An 18,929-nucleotide genomic window follows, 5' to 3' on the forward strand; every position below is an offset into this window, starting at 1 on the left:
TGAAATGATTGAGGAAAAGTATAAGGCTGTGTCAGCTTTACTTCGCTTGAAAATTTCTACTGTCCAACATCTTTCATTAACAACTGATATATGGACTGATACTTACAATAATACAAGTCACATGTCTCTTACATGCCATTTCATAGATGGTAGTGAATTTGAGTCGGTGGCGTTAGGAGTTAAAGAATTGCAAGACAGGCATACTGCTGATTATATAAGTGAGATTTTACAATCAATGTGTGATGAGTGGGGAATCGAGAAACATCAGGTTATGGCTGTTGTAACCGACAACGGTGCCAATGTTTCTAAAGCTGTGAAGGATTTATTTGGGCGAGACAAACACTTACGCTGTTTTGCGCACACTTTAAACTTGGTTGCTGTAAAGGCAGTGGAAGAAACAAAGGATTTACATGCTATAATTTTAGAGGTTAAAGATATTGTAAAGTATTTTAAACATTCAGTTGTAGCATCAGAAAAATTAAAAAGCATTCAGGCTCAAAATAAATCGAAGAAAATAAAATTGAAACAATCTGTGCCAACACGCTGGAACTCTACTCTAGAGATGTTGGCGAGATTTGTAGAACTAAGTCATGATGTAAGTGCAGTATTACTAAGTTTTCACAGTGCACCTCGTATGATTTCTGCATACAATCTTCAAGTACTAAGAGAAGTGATCGATATTTTGAAACCATTTGATCAGCTGACGAAACAGATATCAGGTGAAAAATATATTACAGTCAGTTCTATACTGCCAATGATAAGCTGTATGACCAAAGCCACAGCTGCCAGAACTCCTATGGAAACAGTAGGAAAAAATTTTCAGGTTGCCATGTTGAATTCCCTGGCACACTATTTTAAGGATGCCGAAAGCAACTACTTGCTAGCCATTTCTACTATACTTGATCCACGATTTAAAAGGCTGCATTTTAATTCGCCATTAGCTTGTTCACAAGCAATATCTCACATCAATGAGACCCTACAAGATATTTCGAGAACAAATAATGAAGGGGACAAGCATCAGTTACAAGATAGGTTAGTACAGACTGCTAACAGTGACGATATCTGGAGCTTCCACACCTGTCTAGCTGCAAAGCAGACAGGCACTGAAACGCAGGGAGACTCAGGTAGCTTGGTTACAGACTTAAAACAGTACTTAAATCAAAATTTGTTAGACCATAAATGCTGCCCCTTAAAAGAATGGGAACATTTGTCTGCCATATTTCCAAATATGAAGAAGCTAGCAGACCAGTATTACTGTATCCCAGGAAGCTCTGTTCCGTCGGAAAGATTGTTTTCTAAAGTGGGTCTCATTATGACGACGAGACGAAACAGGCTTGCAAGCTCAATCCTTGCAAAGCTAACGTTTTTATCATCCCTCTCCGAGAAATGGTTTATTACAACATATTAAGTTAGTAGGCTAAGTAATACAGAGTTTAAAATGTATCGAGTAAAATCGTAAAAATAATAAACAAACAAACAAGTTACGTAATGCAATTGTGTGTGTAGTGGTATTTGGTAATTTCTGAGTTCATTATTATCTTTTTTTTTTGCAAATTTTGGGTCCAGTGCATTACAGTATTGCTGGGTTGGATTCTCACGCTGTTAAAAGTAAAAGTGAAAGAAATGTTATGTATGTTTCTTCGCACGAGGATTTAACTTAAGTACCTTTTTAAGATACCCTTCCCTGTTATGATTTTTAAACCTGCAAGGCAAAATTTTAACCCTAGTAGTCAAAATTCCCAGCTTAGTCCGATATTTTCCAATATATCGATATTTTTTTGATGATATTAGATAATATCATTATCGGCTTTGTGGATTATCGATATATCGACACATCGATATTTACAAAATTTTTCCCATCACTACTTCTTAGTACTATTTTTCGTAAAATCCCTTCTTGTGTACTATTTTAAAAGCGGATTTTTTTCGTTTATCTTGCGTTTTAATTTTAATTAAGTTCTCCCCTCTAAAGTAAGATCGGCTATAATCTAATAATCTTAATCTTTGCTATCGTTACTTTTTGCCCGAGCAACGCCGGGCTCATCTCCTAGTCTACTAAATAAAATGCATTTCTACTTTCAAAATTCAGCCTTTCGCCATTTTTAAATAATAATATAAAACGACTTTTTACGTAAAATCTCATAACAGATGGCCTCATAACCCATTGTAACATTATTCTGATAAAGTTTCGTAACTCTGCCGGATTTTGTTTCTTTTCAAATCAAACTCAAAATAATTATGTGCATTACCATAGCACTACACATTTTTTATTACTTATGAGTCCCGGTACAACAGTGGAAATAAATTATTCATCGTTAGCAAACTCGTAACATAAACTTATCATTCATTAGCTCTATTCAACTTATTTTTTACCTTAGATATTAAGTACTTGTGCATATAATATCTATTTAAGATTCAAGGAAATCACCCTGAAACCACTTCTAATTGGATAGGGACTGTATTAATCACGCATTAAATGTTATCTGTTGACCTATGTACCAAGCAATATGTGTTTCTAAGGAATGTTGGAATGCCATGAGGACAGGATATTTCTTGACCAAGAATGCATATGAAAATAAATCCTTGAACTCTTAGTTTATACTTATACATTAGTTGTGTCGAAAGAAGTTTTTATTGCATATACATTTATGTATTAGCCTATATATGATTGGAAGTGTGAAGGAGTGACACACAGATACGTAACGCCCTGTACTGTACATCGTACCGTACATCTGAATTTTCAGACATAAAGTAGGATGTATCCACTGAAGAGGCCTGATGGAGAAATGCATTTGGATTGTATCAATAATGAAATAATAATAATAATAATAAAGTCTAGTTATTCCTTATCACTTGTTTGTCAGTTTTGATCTATTGCATCCTCGAAGTCGGAAATAGAATTTTATGAGGTGTTTTATATGTTTGTTCTATAGTTGAGGGTCAGAACGTTCAGAAATAAAAATACACCAGAATATCGAAATTTGATTGATTAACATAACGTCTTCGTGATATTTTACAACATTTACGACAATAAATTGTAAATTTCAAATTGAAACATTTTAAATCCCTGATTATTTAACACTAACTAAGTTTTACTTTCTCGGCTGTTATATAGGCTATAACAGAAGGGAAGTCTGTCAGAAAATAATCGCCTCGAACATTTTCATTTTTAAATTTAAGACAACTTAAAACGTCGAAAAATAAAAAAAAATTTTCGGGGATTTTTTTTTGTATACATAGAAGTCAGTGTGTGGAGGGGCACGATGATTTTCTTCAATCTTTTTTACAGTTTAATAATTACAGCGTTTTTTTGTCGAAAATTTCTTAAATTTAGAAGAAGGGTTTCTTTATTAATGGGATTGATGCTTTTAAGTTTTTGTGATTAAAGGTCGGGGGGCTGAAAAGATAATGCGGGTCGTGTGTATCTTCAGTAGGGTCAGAGATAATGACGAGTTTACTAATTTCCTCATTAACAATTGTTTTATAGAACTCATTTTTATAACAGAGAAGTTTTCTTTATTTTATAAAAATAGTTAAAATATAAAAATTTTCTTTACAAAATATCATAAGATGGCGCCACACGTAGTTTTAAATGTTTCCGGAAAAGTTAAGCACTCGTTGCTGGTTTATTTAATAACGAATAGAAGTTTCTAATTATATTTATTATCATTTCTATCACACATCACACCGATTTGCCGTGACCGTTAGTTTTCGGCTTGTTATCAGAAATAAATGATTTAGTGAAACATGTAATTTAATAGTGTTATGTTAATTGATGAAAATATGCTCACTTTTATTTCATATTTCAAGCTTTTCTTAGAATCCTTTAACACAAAAGCTTTGTAAATTTCACTTCAGATATCAAGAAAGAAGTAAAAGAGAATTATGATGTAAAACATGGTATAAAATCAGAATGTAAAGTTGTTTTGAAAAAATTGAAGATTGAAGTAAAGACTGAAGATCATAAAGAAATTTTTCATCTCCCAGATGATGATGAACACGTATTGGTAAGTAATAGAAATTTCGAAATATTTTACAGTAAAATTTTAATATTAACTTAGCTTTTTGAATGCATAAAAACGTACAGAATATCACTAATATAAAATTATCACTTGAATAATGGTGTATTCTGTATTAAATAAAAAAATATGTAGTATTTAAGAAAAAATCTAACAACGAGTTGCGTAAGTTTCCTGGCTGTAAAAATATTTTATTTAAAAAATAATATTTATATTATTAATCGTAATAAATAAGTAAAATTGTCTGAGGCGTTATAAGTTATAAACACTCTCTATAAATTTAATTATTATAAAATGAAAAAATGCATTTCACAAACAATTGTAGATGCGAACAATAAATAAAATCTTCATTAAATCCGAGATTTTACACGTTACCATTTTTTATCTCTTCATCCTTCCACGTTTAATTATCAAAATTTAGTGCTCCATAATGTCCATATACACAACGTATGGTACAAAATTTCGTTCTTAATACTCAATTTGTTCTGAAATATTAAATGAAATAGACGTCAAAATACACGCCCACACACACACACTTTTAAGGAATTTATTTCCATGTTTCTTCGGTGTAGATCAACGGTTCCCAACCTTTTTCGGGTGGCGATCCCTTTTTATAAAAGCCAAGTGTCCCGCGACCCCGATACAATTGAAAAAGGCATTTTTGATAAGGTAATTAAAAAAACAAGGAAATTAGTTTTTTTACTATAATTTTATTTTAAATTGTTTAATAATTTAATGCGATGGTTGAAATTGCATGTTATTAACCAGTTTCAAAATTCGCGGGTGAATTTTTGTTAACGCCAATCTCATGTCATTCTCAACATTTAATTTATTCCTCTCAAACTCTCAACACATGTTTCAACCAACTGTGACAGAATAGCGTACCTAAATTACACTTATTTTAGTTTTTAAAAAATATATAAAATTATTCAAACTTCAAGACACCATTAAAAATAAAAATTGCATTATAGTAAATAATTTTTTTTTAGTTTACTGTATAAGTTGGCGACCCCACAGAAAGCCCGTCGCGACCCCCTTCTGGGTCGCGAGCCATAGGTTGGAAACCCGTGGTGTAGATGATCTGAAAATTTCGAAAAAAATCAGAGGATAAAAATAGACCAGATTTCAATACATTATCCTGTTATGCATATATAACATCTCTAAAAGTAAAAAGCAGATTTTAACATTAAATTTATATATTTATAAATTATAGTGTTTCAAACTTTTGGTAGTTTATGTATTTCTGGTTTTTGTGCACGATAAATTAGAGAATAAACAATGAGTCTTTATTTCAGACCAATCGATGGGTTGGTGAGGTTCACAACGGATGCAGCCACATGTTGAGGAACATTACGGAAAATGCAGGCGTACCTAAGATTTAGGAAACCCTTGGCGAAATTTACTTTGTGATCCATTGAAACGACGATAGTACAAAATAACAGATTTATTTATTTTTCTGATAGTATAAAGACATTAATTACATAAACACAGACTACAACAAATTAATAAATACTGCAATGTGTAATTTTATCTAGTTGTGAAGTAGCAGTTGATTACAAGAAAATAATAGAGAGGCCGAAGTTTTTATCGCTGAAACATGAACGTCGAACGTCGAGCGCCGCCATCTTGTAATCCTAAAAGTTTGACAATGGCGTTTGGAACGTCGAACGTGGCGAGTAGAAGTTAGACTTAAACGTTTGGTTTTTCTGTGTTTTGGGTTAATTTTTGTTAAAATAATGATTATTCAAGCATTTGTGAATAACACTGTAAAGAATCAGACGATTTTAATCCAGAAATTATTTAATTATTCAATTTTTTTTGTTGCAAGTGATGTAAAATGCCTATTGAATTTTTATATATAACAAAGGTATGACGATCGGTCGAAAAAATGACTCTTCAAGATACTTACATTCATAAACTTACAACACTATCAAATGTCGAAAATTTCTGAAATTTTGCAGGTAAGTTTCATTATTAGAGAAATTGATGCTATTAAATTTTGCTAATTAAAAATCAAGAGGATGGGAAGATAATGGGGGTCGTGTGTATCTCTAGTAGGATCGGACTTAATGATGATTTTACTCGTTATGGGCATTTAAGTTTTTTATTACTCATTTTTACCCTCGACATTTATTTCTTTCCTTTCTATAATAGTTAAAAATATCATATTTTATTTTAAAAACGTTTTATTACAGACAGCCACTAAAATTTAGAAATATTGCCGGGAAAGTTGAGCAACTCGTTAGTGGTTTGTATATTATAAGTGATTCTTTGCATATTGTTTAGTATGTCAACAATGAATTCTTCACTCCAAACGAAAATTTTAACACGAATGAAATGGACATCCAAAGTAAGTTACATGTTACTTAGTTCAAACTTTATACATTCAGAGGGCAGATGAAGAACTGCATTCAAGATTCAACTGTCATACATTTAGCTTGTATTAGATATTTGAGAAGTATAAGTAACTACCATATTTTGACGAGTATAAGTCGCTGTCGAGTATAAGACGCACCCTTATTTTGAGATAGAAAATTTAGAAAAATTTTTTTTAATGGAAGATTGCATTTTATTCGTTTTTTATTCAAGAATGTGACGAATGGGTGAATCGATACCTTTATTAAACTGAAACAATCGTCATTTCTTAATGTAAACTCAGAGGTCATGCGATGACAGTCGACAGAACATGGCGGCGATGACTCGTGTGTCGCTATTCTGTTAATCTAGGTACTCTAGCCATTCGGTTGAGGAACCATGTGCTTAACGGATCACTGCACAGGTTGGTCCCTAGAGTGGACCACTACTGTAGATAATTTCACTATAAAAACGGTTACCTGTCGAATATAAGACGCACCATGATTTTGAGCCCCAAAAAGGCTCAAAATCATGGTGCGTCTTATATTCGACAGGTAAGTGCGACTTATACTCTTCAAAATACAGTACCTATATCGTATTAATATAAGTTTTGAAGTTAATAAAAATCTGTTGCGATAATCAGAATCATTAAATCACAACTCGTGAGTTGTGATGTAGGGGAGACCTGGGCAAGATCGGCATGTTAAGCTTTACTTAAATTTTGTGTAATAAATACTGCTGTAAACTGAAAAAAAAGGCTTGCAATTTNCTATTGCATTGAAGTCTTTCTAAACGTGTTTGTCTATTTCGTTGTTATCTTTATTATGTATAGTGGAAATTCGATGACTGTTTTCTCTTCTATCCAATTGTTTTTCAAAATTATCTTCTTCTGAATCTATATTTATCATATCACAGGGTAGGGCTTTGGGGCGACCATTTTTTTGAGTTGCTCCGCTCCAGCTCCGCTCCGGTATCAAAGTATTTGCTCCAACTCCGCTCCACGCTCCGATTAAAATATTCTTATAGGAATTACACTAATTTTGTCTTTGGTATATAAGTACGCATAAAAAAAACTTGTTCATTTACAACTAATTTATTATTAAAAAATTAACATACAACCTCGTTGATTTCAATAAATAAAATGGCAGACAGCAAATCATCCTTCATTGACTGCCTGTTATCACTTAAAAGCAATCTTAATCCGGAAAATAGACGTTCAACACTTGCTTGAGAAGTTGGCATGCTTGAAGCGACTCTGCATGCTTTTCTGATGCGTTCTGGATAATGGTCAATGGTTTGAATACATTCACCTTTAATCTCCCCACATCCTCTATTGCATTGAAGTCTTTCTAAACGTGTTTGTCTATTTCGTTGTTATCTTTATTATGTATAGTGGAAATTCGACGACTGTTTTCTCTTCTATCCAATTCCTTTTCAAAATCATCATCTTCCGAATCTATATTTATCATATCACAGGTTGGCTGTGACAGCTCAACAATTTCTGGCTTTTCAGCCAAATCAAGTAGTGTTTGCCTTTTAATTCGCCATTGGATGTCTGAAAGACCTCTTGCTTTTAGTTTTTCTTCCGCACTTAATAAGATTATATATCTAGAATCAACATACACTCCAGCAAGAAAATGTATGTTTTGAATAAGTTTTTCTTTCCGCTTTTTCATAGAAGACAGAATTCCTAACGCGACATATCCTCCAAATTCTTCCATACATTTTTCTAATTTACACCATTCTTTCATAAACATCCCCGGAGTAAGATTGGCAACTTGAAGAGCAATTGTCGAAATATTTGGTTTTTCTAAAACAGCTCTGATATGTTTTACTTCGTCCCATTCTGCTTTGCTAAATTCTAGGTGTTTTGTCCCAGCAGCAGCTACTTGATCGCAGTAGTCTTTGAAAAAAAGAAGACGATCAAGCATGGCATATGTAGAACTCCATCTTGTTACTGTATCTAGGAATTAAGTTTTACCATACATTTTCAGCAGAACATTACGAATTGTTGGGGTTCGTAATTTTACCACAACCCGTCGAATTTTCCCTAGTATTTTTGTTATTCGTTCATTCTTTAATCCATCCCAAATGGCCAGTTGAAGAGTGTGAATCCCACACCTCATTAGATGAATTTTCATTAATTATCATTAGTCCATGCTGGCAATATTAGGGAAGGATTGTTAATCCACTGTGGCGAAATGTCTACATTCATTTCTTTGATGTCTTCAGTTTTTTCATCTTTATCCTGGAAAATATTTTCATGATCGCCAAGTTTATTTACAGCACATGTCATACTTGCTGCATTATCTACACAAATACTTAGTACTCCTTTTTCATCAATTTCAAATTTGTTCAAAGTTTCTTTAATTTGATTTTTCACATATAAAGAGTTATGTCTTCCTCCAGTATCGACAATATCCAATGTTTTTATTTCAGTTTTTTTTGTTTTTTTCATTCCAAAATTGTACATTGATGGCAAGAAAATTTCTATTTCCACGGGTTGCAGCATCTAGCTTTAAATAACATAATTGTCCTTTTAAAGTTTGTCTTAGATTGATGCGCGCAGACTCTGCTGTGCTTATTACTAAATGACGAACAGCATCATGTCCTATCGAAACACCAAGCTTCTGAGCCATTTCACCAGCAATTTTTTGAAATCCTTTGTTATTTAATGTGAACATAGCGAGTGATGTCATACTCATACAAACCATTTCAACAAGTCCCTCGCGGAAAGTATTGCTATCCATAGTGATTGTAATCTTCGATGATGTAAAATATTTATCAATTTTTGGTTGATCAGTTCTGCATTTCTTATGATATGAAAGTGCATTGGAAAGATTGTCATGATTATGTTTTCTTCTTGCAGCAACTTCGTCTTGTTGATCCTTCTTTTTAACTAACCCTTCATAAATTTCAGGATGATTACGCTTCACATGACGCCAAAGATTGAACTTTTTCGACACACTAGTTCCACTTGCCTTGAAGTTACATTGTATAGATTCGCCATTTACAATGTGTTCCATCTTGCATGTGTTCCATCTTGATTTTTTCTTTCCATTATCGTATTGAAATACGAATATCTCTTTAAGCTCTTCTTCTGTAAATCGACTGTCTATCATGGGTGATGGTTTTAAATTTTGGTTTGACGCCATGGCTTAAATAATCAAATAATTAAGTGTTATTAATTGAGAAATTACGCATATAAACAATTCGTGCATACAAAATAACCAAATAATAATAATAATCTTACCTCTGCAAACAAATTATAAAATATGATATACGATTATAACAAACTGATTGCGAACAGAAATGAACGACTGTCACATTCAAAATCAAATGTAAGAAATGAATATTAGTGCTGCTCCTAGTGGTAAATTTCTAGTAAAGTGCTAATGACTAAAGCCACTTGTAAACAGAGTTTAAAATCTGCTACTCATTAGCACCCCTTCCCATTAACTCCACATCTGCGATCGTTAAGAATTCAGAGAACTGGGGAGTCGTGAAGGGGAAGGAATAGCTTGGTCAGGGGATAGTGGAGACTGGAGAGAGAGGTTCCCACCTTTCACATGGGACATATGTGGAATGGATATAAAATTCATCTGTGCTTGTGATCACCTTTTTTTTAGTTCAATTATTGTATTCTTAACATTTGTAAATATTACAACTTATGCCACTTTCATTCTCATCGTCTCAAATATTAAATATATACTGTATATATATCGGAGCAGTGGAGCACTACAAATTTCCGTGCTCCGGCTCCGCTCCTGCTCTGAGTAAAAATCCATTGCTCCACCTGCTCCATGCTCCAGCTCCAGCTCCGCTCCAAAGCCCTGCTTCTGACAGTGGATGTATTTTACTCTTTATTGTATTTATTATTAATGATATCTGCAATGCCATTGCAAATTCACGCATTTCCCATCCTCCATTTTCTTTTCTATTTCTCATTATTTTCCTAGCAAGTGGTTCAAACCTTCTGTTCCATATATATCTGTATATTTCTCTTTCCAATTCCTTCATTTGTTCTATTGTCATATCAATTACATATAAAAAATAAATAATCTTTGCTATTATCACCTTTTTTTGCTATCATTGCTCTTTCTGGCAGATATAAACTTCTCATTTTCCACTGTTCTTTAACTTTTTTTATGTTATTTTTCATTTTATTTAAATTCTGTCTTCTTGCATCTTTTTCAAAAATTATTCCTAAAATTTTTAGACTTTTAACTATTGGTATTTCAGAGTCTTTGATTATCTCTCCTACCATATTACAAACTTTACTCTTCTGTTTATTTATCTTCATTCCAGTCATTAAGCAATATTTTTCAGTTATTTCTATTACCTTTTCATATGATAGTTTATTACTTATTATAAAATTTAAGTCATGTGCATGTCCTATATATTTTATTTTTTCATCTGATACTGGGAAATATACCGCTTCAATCAATGGTTCTTCCATCACCCTATTTGTAAGCAGTCTTAGAAACATCAGAAACAAAATCATGGATGCCGCACATCCCTATCTTACACCTCTTTCACATTTAATACTTTCTGATAATTCACCATTTATATAAACCTTTGCTTCTGCTGTACTGTACAATTTTGCACCTATAGCCATCCATAAACGTTATTTAAATACATGACACTGATGTGGTCGAACGGATTAAATAAACTCCTGTATTTCATTTATTTTTCGTTTTTTCGAGATCTTCACAATTGTGAAGTTGACGCTATTGTTAGAATAAAAACCACGTGTCTGCTTTGACGTCATAGAAAAGACTTTTCTTTATTGGAAAAATTTTGGCGTAAANGCTTGACAAACTTGCCCCGCATGCCGAAGTTGCCCCGGTCTCCCCTAATGATTCGTGTTATCTTGCTTTGTTCACGAATCCGCTAAAATTATAAAGAAAATCTATTGAAACGAAGTAAACGAGGGCAATATAGCTTATTTAATGACAAAAATTAGTGCATATTTGCAACGTGTTAGAAAACACGTTGCTAATATTCTTAAAAAACATTGTACAGATCTACTGGACATACGCTTAAATAATCGTATTTTTATTCAAAAAATCTAAAGAATCCACCAACTTTTACTCTCTGCTTGAAATCCATAGACTTTTGCTGTGGTACTTTTTCTTTTACACTAATGATTTCGTTCCCTCTCTAATAGCACACGATTTCTTCTACGTTTCTATAAATACCACTGGAACAAACTACATAAATAAAATAAATAAAAATAGATAAAATGAAACAATTTAATTTTTCACACTCATTTAAAAGTCCGATAAAGAAACTACTGCACTAATGTTTTAATATTGAAGCTATATTATGTTTATTGAAATATAATAGGTACTTCATTATGTTATTTTTTAAACTTTCAGTTGAAGAGGAAAAGCAAATTCAGAAATACGATATTCAGCATAATTCGAAGAAGGAACAGCATTATAACTATAATATCAAAACAAAGAAATGCGTTTATTCGAGTAGAAAATGCAATAAAATTCATGAAAAGATTAAAAGGAAATATTTCAGGATTATATTTGCATCTCATTCTAAAGAAGAATTTACGTGTGATTTATGTAAACAGACTTTCACAAATAAGAGAATATTACAAACACATCTGTTCTGTCATATTAGAAAAAAGCCATTTCGCTGCACAATATGCAATAAGAAGTTTTTGTGGCAATTTCTTTTACGAAGACACACGAAAGAACACAAAACTGGAAATGAAAACGAAATGTCTCATTGGAATTTACGTTTGCAGCCATCTGAAAATCGAGTAAATTCATCTCCAAGAAATAGTAAAATTCATACTTGCAAGATATGTGGAAAAGAATTTAAGTGTGAATTTAGATTGTTACATCATGAAGCAACGCATGGTGAAAAACGGCCTTTCAAATGCGATATTTGTAATAAGGGTTTTAAATGGAAACACCAACTAAAAAGCCATGACGTAACTCATACTGATGAACGTAACCATACTTGTCACATATGTAACAAAAGTTTTAAACGCAGTTCTGGTTTAAAACAGCACATTAATAATATACACAGCGATGAATACAAATATTCTTGTGATACGTGTAACAAATATTTTAAAACAAAACAGTATTTGCGACAACATAAACGTATTCATAATAAAAAATCTAATATCAAGCGGAAAAACGTGTATTGCAACATTTGTGGTAAGCGCGTTCCATACGGTAAGGGCCGTTTAGAGATACACAAGAGAATACACAAAACTCATGCCTGCAAAATATGTGGAAAAGAATTTAAGTGGAAATACGTGTTGTTACGTCATGGAGCACGGCATAGTGAAGAACGACCTTTTAAATGCGACATTTGTAATAAGGGTTTTAAATGGAAATGCCAAGCAAAAAGCCATTGCGAAACTCATACTGACAAAGTTAACTATACTTGTCACATATGTAATAAAAGTTTTAAATGCAGTTATGTTTTAAAACAGCATATTGAAACACACAGCGATGAGTACAAATATTCTTGCGATATATGTAACAAACATTTTAAAACAAAAAACTATTTGTCGCAGCATAAATATATTCATGGTAAAAAATGTAATATCAAACGGGAAAACGTGTATTGCAACATTTGTGGTAAGCGCGTTCGATATGGTAAGGGTCGTTTAGAAAGACACATGAGAACACACAGACCTTATGCTTGCGAAATATGTGGAAAAGAATTTAATTGGAAATGCAATTTATTACATCATGAAGCAATGCATAGTGAAGACAGTCCTTATAAATGCGATATTTGCAATAAGAGTTTTAAATGGAAAGAGAATTTAAAAATGCATTACGAAACTCATACTGATGAACGTAACTATGTTTGTCAGGTATGTAACAAACGTTTTAAAACAAAAAAGCATTTGGCAAGTCATAAAGTAGTTCATAATGATGAATTTAACCATACTTGTCAGGTATGTAATAAAAGTTTTAAACGCAGTTCTGAATTAAAAGTGCATATTCGTACACACACCGATGAATACAAATATTCTTGTGATATGTGTAACAAATATTTTAAAAAAAAAAACCTTCTTTGCGACAGCATAAAGCTATTCATACAAAAAAGTACGTTTGTGACATATGTAAAAAAGGTTACTCTAATTCAACTGCTTTAGCCAGACATCGTCTTAGTAAACACGAAAATGTGTATTTATGCAATATTTGTAAGAAGTCATTCAAGAATAAAAACTCTTTAGAAGAACATTCGAAAGTTCATTTTCAAAAATGTAATATTTGTAATAAAGAATTTAAAAGTAAACACATCTTAATTAAGCACCAGAAAATTCATATAGACGTAAGTAGTAGTGGTTTGAGTAGCACTAATCACAAAATTAATTTCTTGAGTAAATTGCAAATAAAAATTTATTGAATGAAATTATTTCAGATCACAAAATTAATTTCAGATGTCAAATTAAAATTGCAAATAAAAATTTGTTGAATAGAATTATTTCATATCACAAAATTAATTTTTTGAGTAAATTACTATCGATTAAATTATAATTACAAAATAATTTTTTACAATTTGTTCTAATATCGGATGTGATTAAGAATTATTTATATATATTTTCTAATATCCGAATAAATTAAAACACGACAATTTGAAATAATATTTTAACAAAGTTTAATATATTGTTTAATAGTGTGTTTAATAGTATGAAATAATATAACACCAAAACAAAATTATTTTTGAAATTTTTTTTTAATTTTTACACTAATAGATTAAATTAGTTTTATTTAAGCTTTTCCAGTTTTTCATTTAGTTTATCAATAATCAGTGTTGTACTTCAATGAAAAATTATTTAAATATAATCTTGTTTTTTATTTTTTTAATAAAAATTTACATAATATTAAAACACAGAAAACAGTGAGCACAAAAATTATATACCTATACAAATTAAAAAATAAATGTAATCATATTTACTAATTTTTATGTAATAATAATTAAAAATATATTTACCATGTTCATCCATATAAAATTTATAAGAGACCAGTGAGCAATAAAATTGGTATGGTATTGGCATGGCATGTAAATTTTTGAGGATTTAGGCATGCCTAACTTTTCAATGTCAAATGATGGAATTTTTATATTATATATTGATTCGGTTAAGTTTAAAAAATTAAATTCAATTTGTCCTCCCTTGTAATAAATTATATCATACTTTTTATATAAATTAAATAAAATTTCATATACTTTACTATGACATTCCCAATATCCAAAATTATGTTTTTAATAAGATAAATACAGCCGTGTAAGAAATTTCCAAATGTAACAGATTTTTTATCTCGTGGTGATAAATTATCAAAAGTAATAAATTGATTGTAAAAATCTATCTTCCCAAAATCGTTTTTATGTCTTGCTGCTAACCCAATTTGTCTACATAATGTGTTGAATGGAAGATTTTCATCTTGAATCGTGAAAGCTTCAAAGTCAATGATAACTCCTATATCAGAAACTATATTATAATACACAGTATTAATTTTAATAAAATATAACTTTAACACTTACCATTTGAGTATTTTTGAGTGTAGAAAATCTAATTTATATTAAAATATATCAATTAAATAGAGACATATAAAAAAAACTATATATTGTAAATTTTTTTAAAAATATATCAATTATGTATAGATATAAAAGAAAATATACTTACAACTCATCTTGTTACAGCTTATTAAATGCCTAAGCTTGCAAATTATCATTGATTCTAGTGACTGTATTTATATTTAAATCTATAAAAATATAATGTTTAAAATTTATATTGTAATTGAAACGAAACTTGTGTTTTTTAAAATTAGTTACTAAAATGAAATAAAAGTAAAAGATTATAAAGTATAAGAATTTAACTCAAACTGTACAGTAGCAATAATAATAATATTATAATAGTGCCTTTTTTCAAATCAAATTTATACTGTCTGATCAAACCAACTCGTTAAAGTTTGAATTACTATATGTTTTATACTAAACCATAATTTTTTTAAATAATATTTATTTAAGTGATAAATTTAAAAAAATGTGACTTCTCCAAAAAACACATTTAATGAAATAAAATAGAGTAAAACCTGTGTAAACCAGGGCTTTGGAGCGACCATTTTTTTGAGTTGCTCCGCTCCAGCTCCGCTCCGACATCAAAGTATTTGCTCCAGCTCCGCTCTGTGCTCCGCTCCATGCTCCAGTTAAAATATTCTTATAGTAATTACATTAATTTTTTCTTTGATATATAAGTACTGTACATATAAAAAACTTGTTTGTTTACAACTAATTTATTATTTAAAAAATTAACATACAATCTCGTTGATTTCAATAAATAAAATGGCAGATAGCAGATCATCCTTCATTACCTATTATCACTTAAAAGCAATCTTAATCCAGAAAATAGACGCTCAACACTTGCTTGAGAAGTTGGCATGTTTGAAGCAACTCTGCATGCTTTTCTGATGTGCTTCGGATAATGGTCAATGGCTTTGAATACATTCACCTTTAATCTCCCCACATCCTCTACTGTATTGCAGTCTTTCTCAACGTGTTTGTCTATTTCGTTGTCATCTTTATTATGTATAGTGGAGATTCGATGACTGTTTTCTCTTCTATCCAATTGTTTTTCAAAATTATCTTCTTTGAATCTATATTTATCATATCACAGGTTGGCTGTGACAGTTCAACAATTGCTGGCTTTTCAGCCAAATCAATTAGTGTTTGCCTTTTGATTCGCTGTTGGATGTCTGAAAGACCTTCTCTCGCTTTTAGTTTTTCTGCCACACTTAATAAGATTCTATACCTAGNTTTTAATTTCGTAGAAGTTTTCAAAAATAAAAAATTGTCTGAATTTTTATTGATAACTAGCTTATCCGTCGCGCATTGCTGCGATCTCAGAAGAAACGAAATTCAAGCAAACTTGTTATAATAAAATTCAACTTACATTTTATCATTTTTATTGAAACTTATTATTATTATTTATTTTCATCGAGAAAATATTTCAAAGTGTCGTTTCAATTCTATTTATTTATTGGAGTGCTCGTGGATACAAGATATTTTTTGTTTTTCCCTCTGGTGTGTACACGAATAAATCGGAAGGTTTTCCGACGCGAGCTGTCCTCATACAGTTGTACATGCGAAAAGCACGGATTCTCCAAATTTAGCCCACACACTCTCACCGATTGTCGGAAGCGCGATATTCCCCATTTTTATATATATTTTTTAATCCTTTACAATTTTAATTATTTAATTGCTCCTTCCTCTTTTCCTTAGCGTGTTGTGAAATTTCTGATAGTTGGATAATAAACCGTTTTATTGTAATTTGTCTTTTTAAATTATTTTGAGTCGATATTAAAATTTGGAAAAGGGGGATCCCTAGAACGGTAAAATAGGCGAATTTCCTCCTACAACTTCGGTCGTTGTTCGAGATACAGTTAAGGTTTTAAAAAGTTCGAGCGAATACGTAATTAGCAAAACAAAAAAAAGTTGAAATAAAGTGATTAAACAAAAATTATTACAAATATCGTAAATAACAGTTCACAAATGCATATATAGAGATATTTTTTGGAGGGGGAAATGGTCTTCACAATTTGAAGTAGATCGGACACGTGTAAACGCGCGCCATCTATTGTAGGATAAATGTACTATGCCAGAGTGTATTAAAAAAACTTCCCAAAGTTTTATGGTAATCGTACTATGCCACAAACCTTTGCGGGAGTATATTAAACAACTTCCCAAAGTATCATGGCAATTGGATAAACGGTGTGGTAATGCATGAAGGACGAACAGACAAACGAACAGACAAACAAACAGAATACATTCATTTTTATATATATAGATTAAGTACAACAATAAAAGAAAAAGATCTTTTGAATTGTGTAGACGATTTAAAAAAAATCCATCAACATTTGACAACTATCTCCGCTGTTAATAGATTTTATTTAAAGAATAACATTTATATTACAGTATTAATTATAATAAATAAATAGTGTGTGGCGCCATCTCTTATCGGATTTTTTCATAAATTTTTTTTTATAATATTAATTACTATAAAAAGGCAAAACACTTAAATTTTAAGGGTAGAGACGAATTTTTAAAAAATATATATGCTAATAAGGAGTAAAATTTTCATTGAATCTGACCTCACTCGAAATATAGTTTATGAATCCCTTCAATTTCTACATTTCTGTTTTAATTGTAGCCATCGAAATTTAATATCAGTAATGAGGTAACCCTCGTATAATACGGCACTTCTATAGCACGGATTTACTGTAACACGGTTCGAGAGTTGAGTAAAACCCTTTTACAACAGGAAATGTAATAAATTTTACCTTCGACACAGTGACATTAATTAATCAATCTAAACGGAAAGGATCTATGTCAGATGACTAAGATGGAAGACGACATTCACCGTTCATACATAACAAATCACAGTAATATAAATTGCAAAAAGTTCAATTGTTTATGTCAAATGTAGTATAGAAACGTTTTAAGAATATTGAAAAAAAAAAAAAAGCTGAAAGAAATCAGACGTATGTGTCAATGTTCGAAGGTCGCCTTCTATTTCTTTTATCTAACATTGACCTTTTCTAGCCAGGCTGATCATGTCTACGCTTTTGAAGCGCGAATTATTATATAGGTAAAAATATGATATACATGAAACATTGTATTATGAACAACTGTTTTGTTAATTTATAGATTTTTTTATACTTTCTGAAAGAAAATATTTCTTTCTTTTATCGTTTTTCGACAATCATTCTTATACCGAATTTAGGACGAAGAATGACGTCAGCAGATTCGAAAATCTTATCTCTATGGTCCAAAGACTTCACTCGAAAATGTCGAAGAACATTGGCTAAAACTGTCTTCATCTCCATCATAGCGAATTTTTGACCTGAAGAAAGGTAAATACGTCAAAAACACAGGAGGCTTTTGTCTCATATCACATTACCTACCTATGCAATTACGTGGACCGGCAGAGAACGGTAGAAAGGCAAAGGGGTGACGTTTCTCGCAGTTTTCTGGTAGAAATCGATTTGGATCGAACACTTCGGGATTTAAAAAAACCGTTGGATTATGATGAATACCATAAATGTTTACTGCAAGAGACGACTTTGCCGGCAAGATATAATCACCTGAAAGAAAATTTAATTGTTATCAATAAAATTTTTGTCATAGTAGGAAGCTTATTTACTCTCAAAATGCGATACATACCCACTTTCAAATCGTATGGATTACTTCTCACTATGACTGGAACCGGAGGATAAATCCTGAGTGTCTCCTGAAATTACTTAAATATTTCAAAATAGTTGTCGAGTATTTGATAACATAATACTGTTTACAAACAAAATTCACAAAATTTAAAAATAGTTCGTTGCTCTTAAATACTTTCTGTTAAGATACAAAAAAGTTTCTCTTAATATAAAAAACGAAAATGCGAAATACACGTCATAGATACATAAGTACAGTATATGGAGATAACATTTTACAATAGTAATAGTTTCCTTATCTTTTGTTTCCGATTAAGAGTAAAAATCGGTAAAAGTAGCTTCTGCGTACTCGATA

At 31.2% G+C, this 18,929-nt stretch overlaps 2 protein-coding genes across 3 annotated transcripts in view; one reads left to right on the forward strand and one right to left on the reverse strand.

The window, feature by feature from the left end:
- Positions 1–13,708, forward strand: part of LOC111639374 (zinc finger protein 708-like) — a 25,887-nt gene extending 12,179 nt beyond the window's left edge. For both annotated transcript variants that reach the window (XM_023385247.1, XM_023385246.1), the window contains 3 exons: positions 3,859–4,007; positions 6,306–6,369; positions 11,756–13,708. In XM_023385247.1, the coding sequence (XP_023241015.1) occupies positions 3,859–4,007; positions 6,306–6,369; positions 11,756–13,509 (1,967 nt within the window). In that variant the 3' untranslated portion in view covers positions 13,510–13,708. The remainder of the gene's footprint in view (positions 1–3,858; positions 4,008–6,305; positions 6,370–11,755) is intronic.
- Positions 13,709–18,100: 4,392 nt separating this feature from the next.
- Positions 18,101–18,645, reverse strand: LOC111639382 (cytochrome P450 4C1-like; the record flags this gene model as incomplete). The annotated part of the gene is made up of 3 exons (XM_023385255.1): positions 18,101–18,258; positions 18,320–18,499; positions 18,579–18,645. Coding segments are annotated over 3 exons (405 nt in total), but the record flags the coding sequence as incomplete, so codon positions are not given.
- Between the last annotated feature and the right edge of the window lie 284 nt (positions 18,646–18,929).

The sequence above is a fragment of the Centruroides sculpturatus genome, unplaced genomic scaffold (assembly GCF_000671375.1).
Source record: "Centruroides sculpturatus isolate CEXI.00-Female unplaced genomic scaffold, Cexi_2.0 scaffold1242, whole genome shotgun sequence".
Lineage (NCBI taxonomy): Eukaryota > Metazoa > Arthropoda > Arachnida > Scorpiones > Buthidae > Centruroides > Centruroides sculpturatus.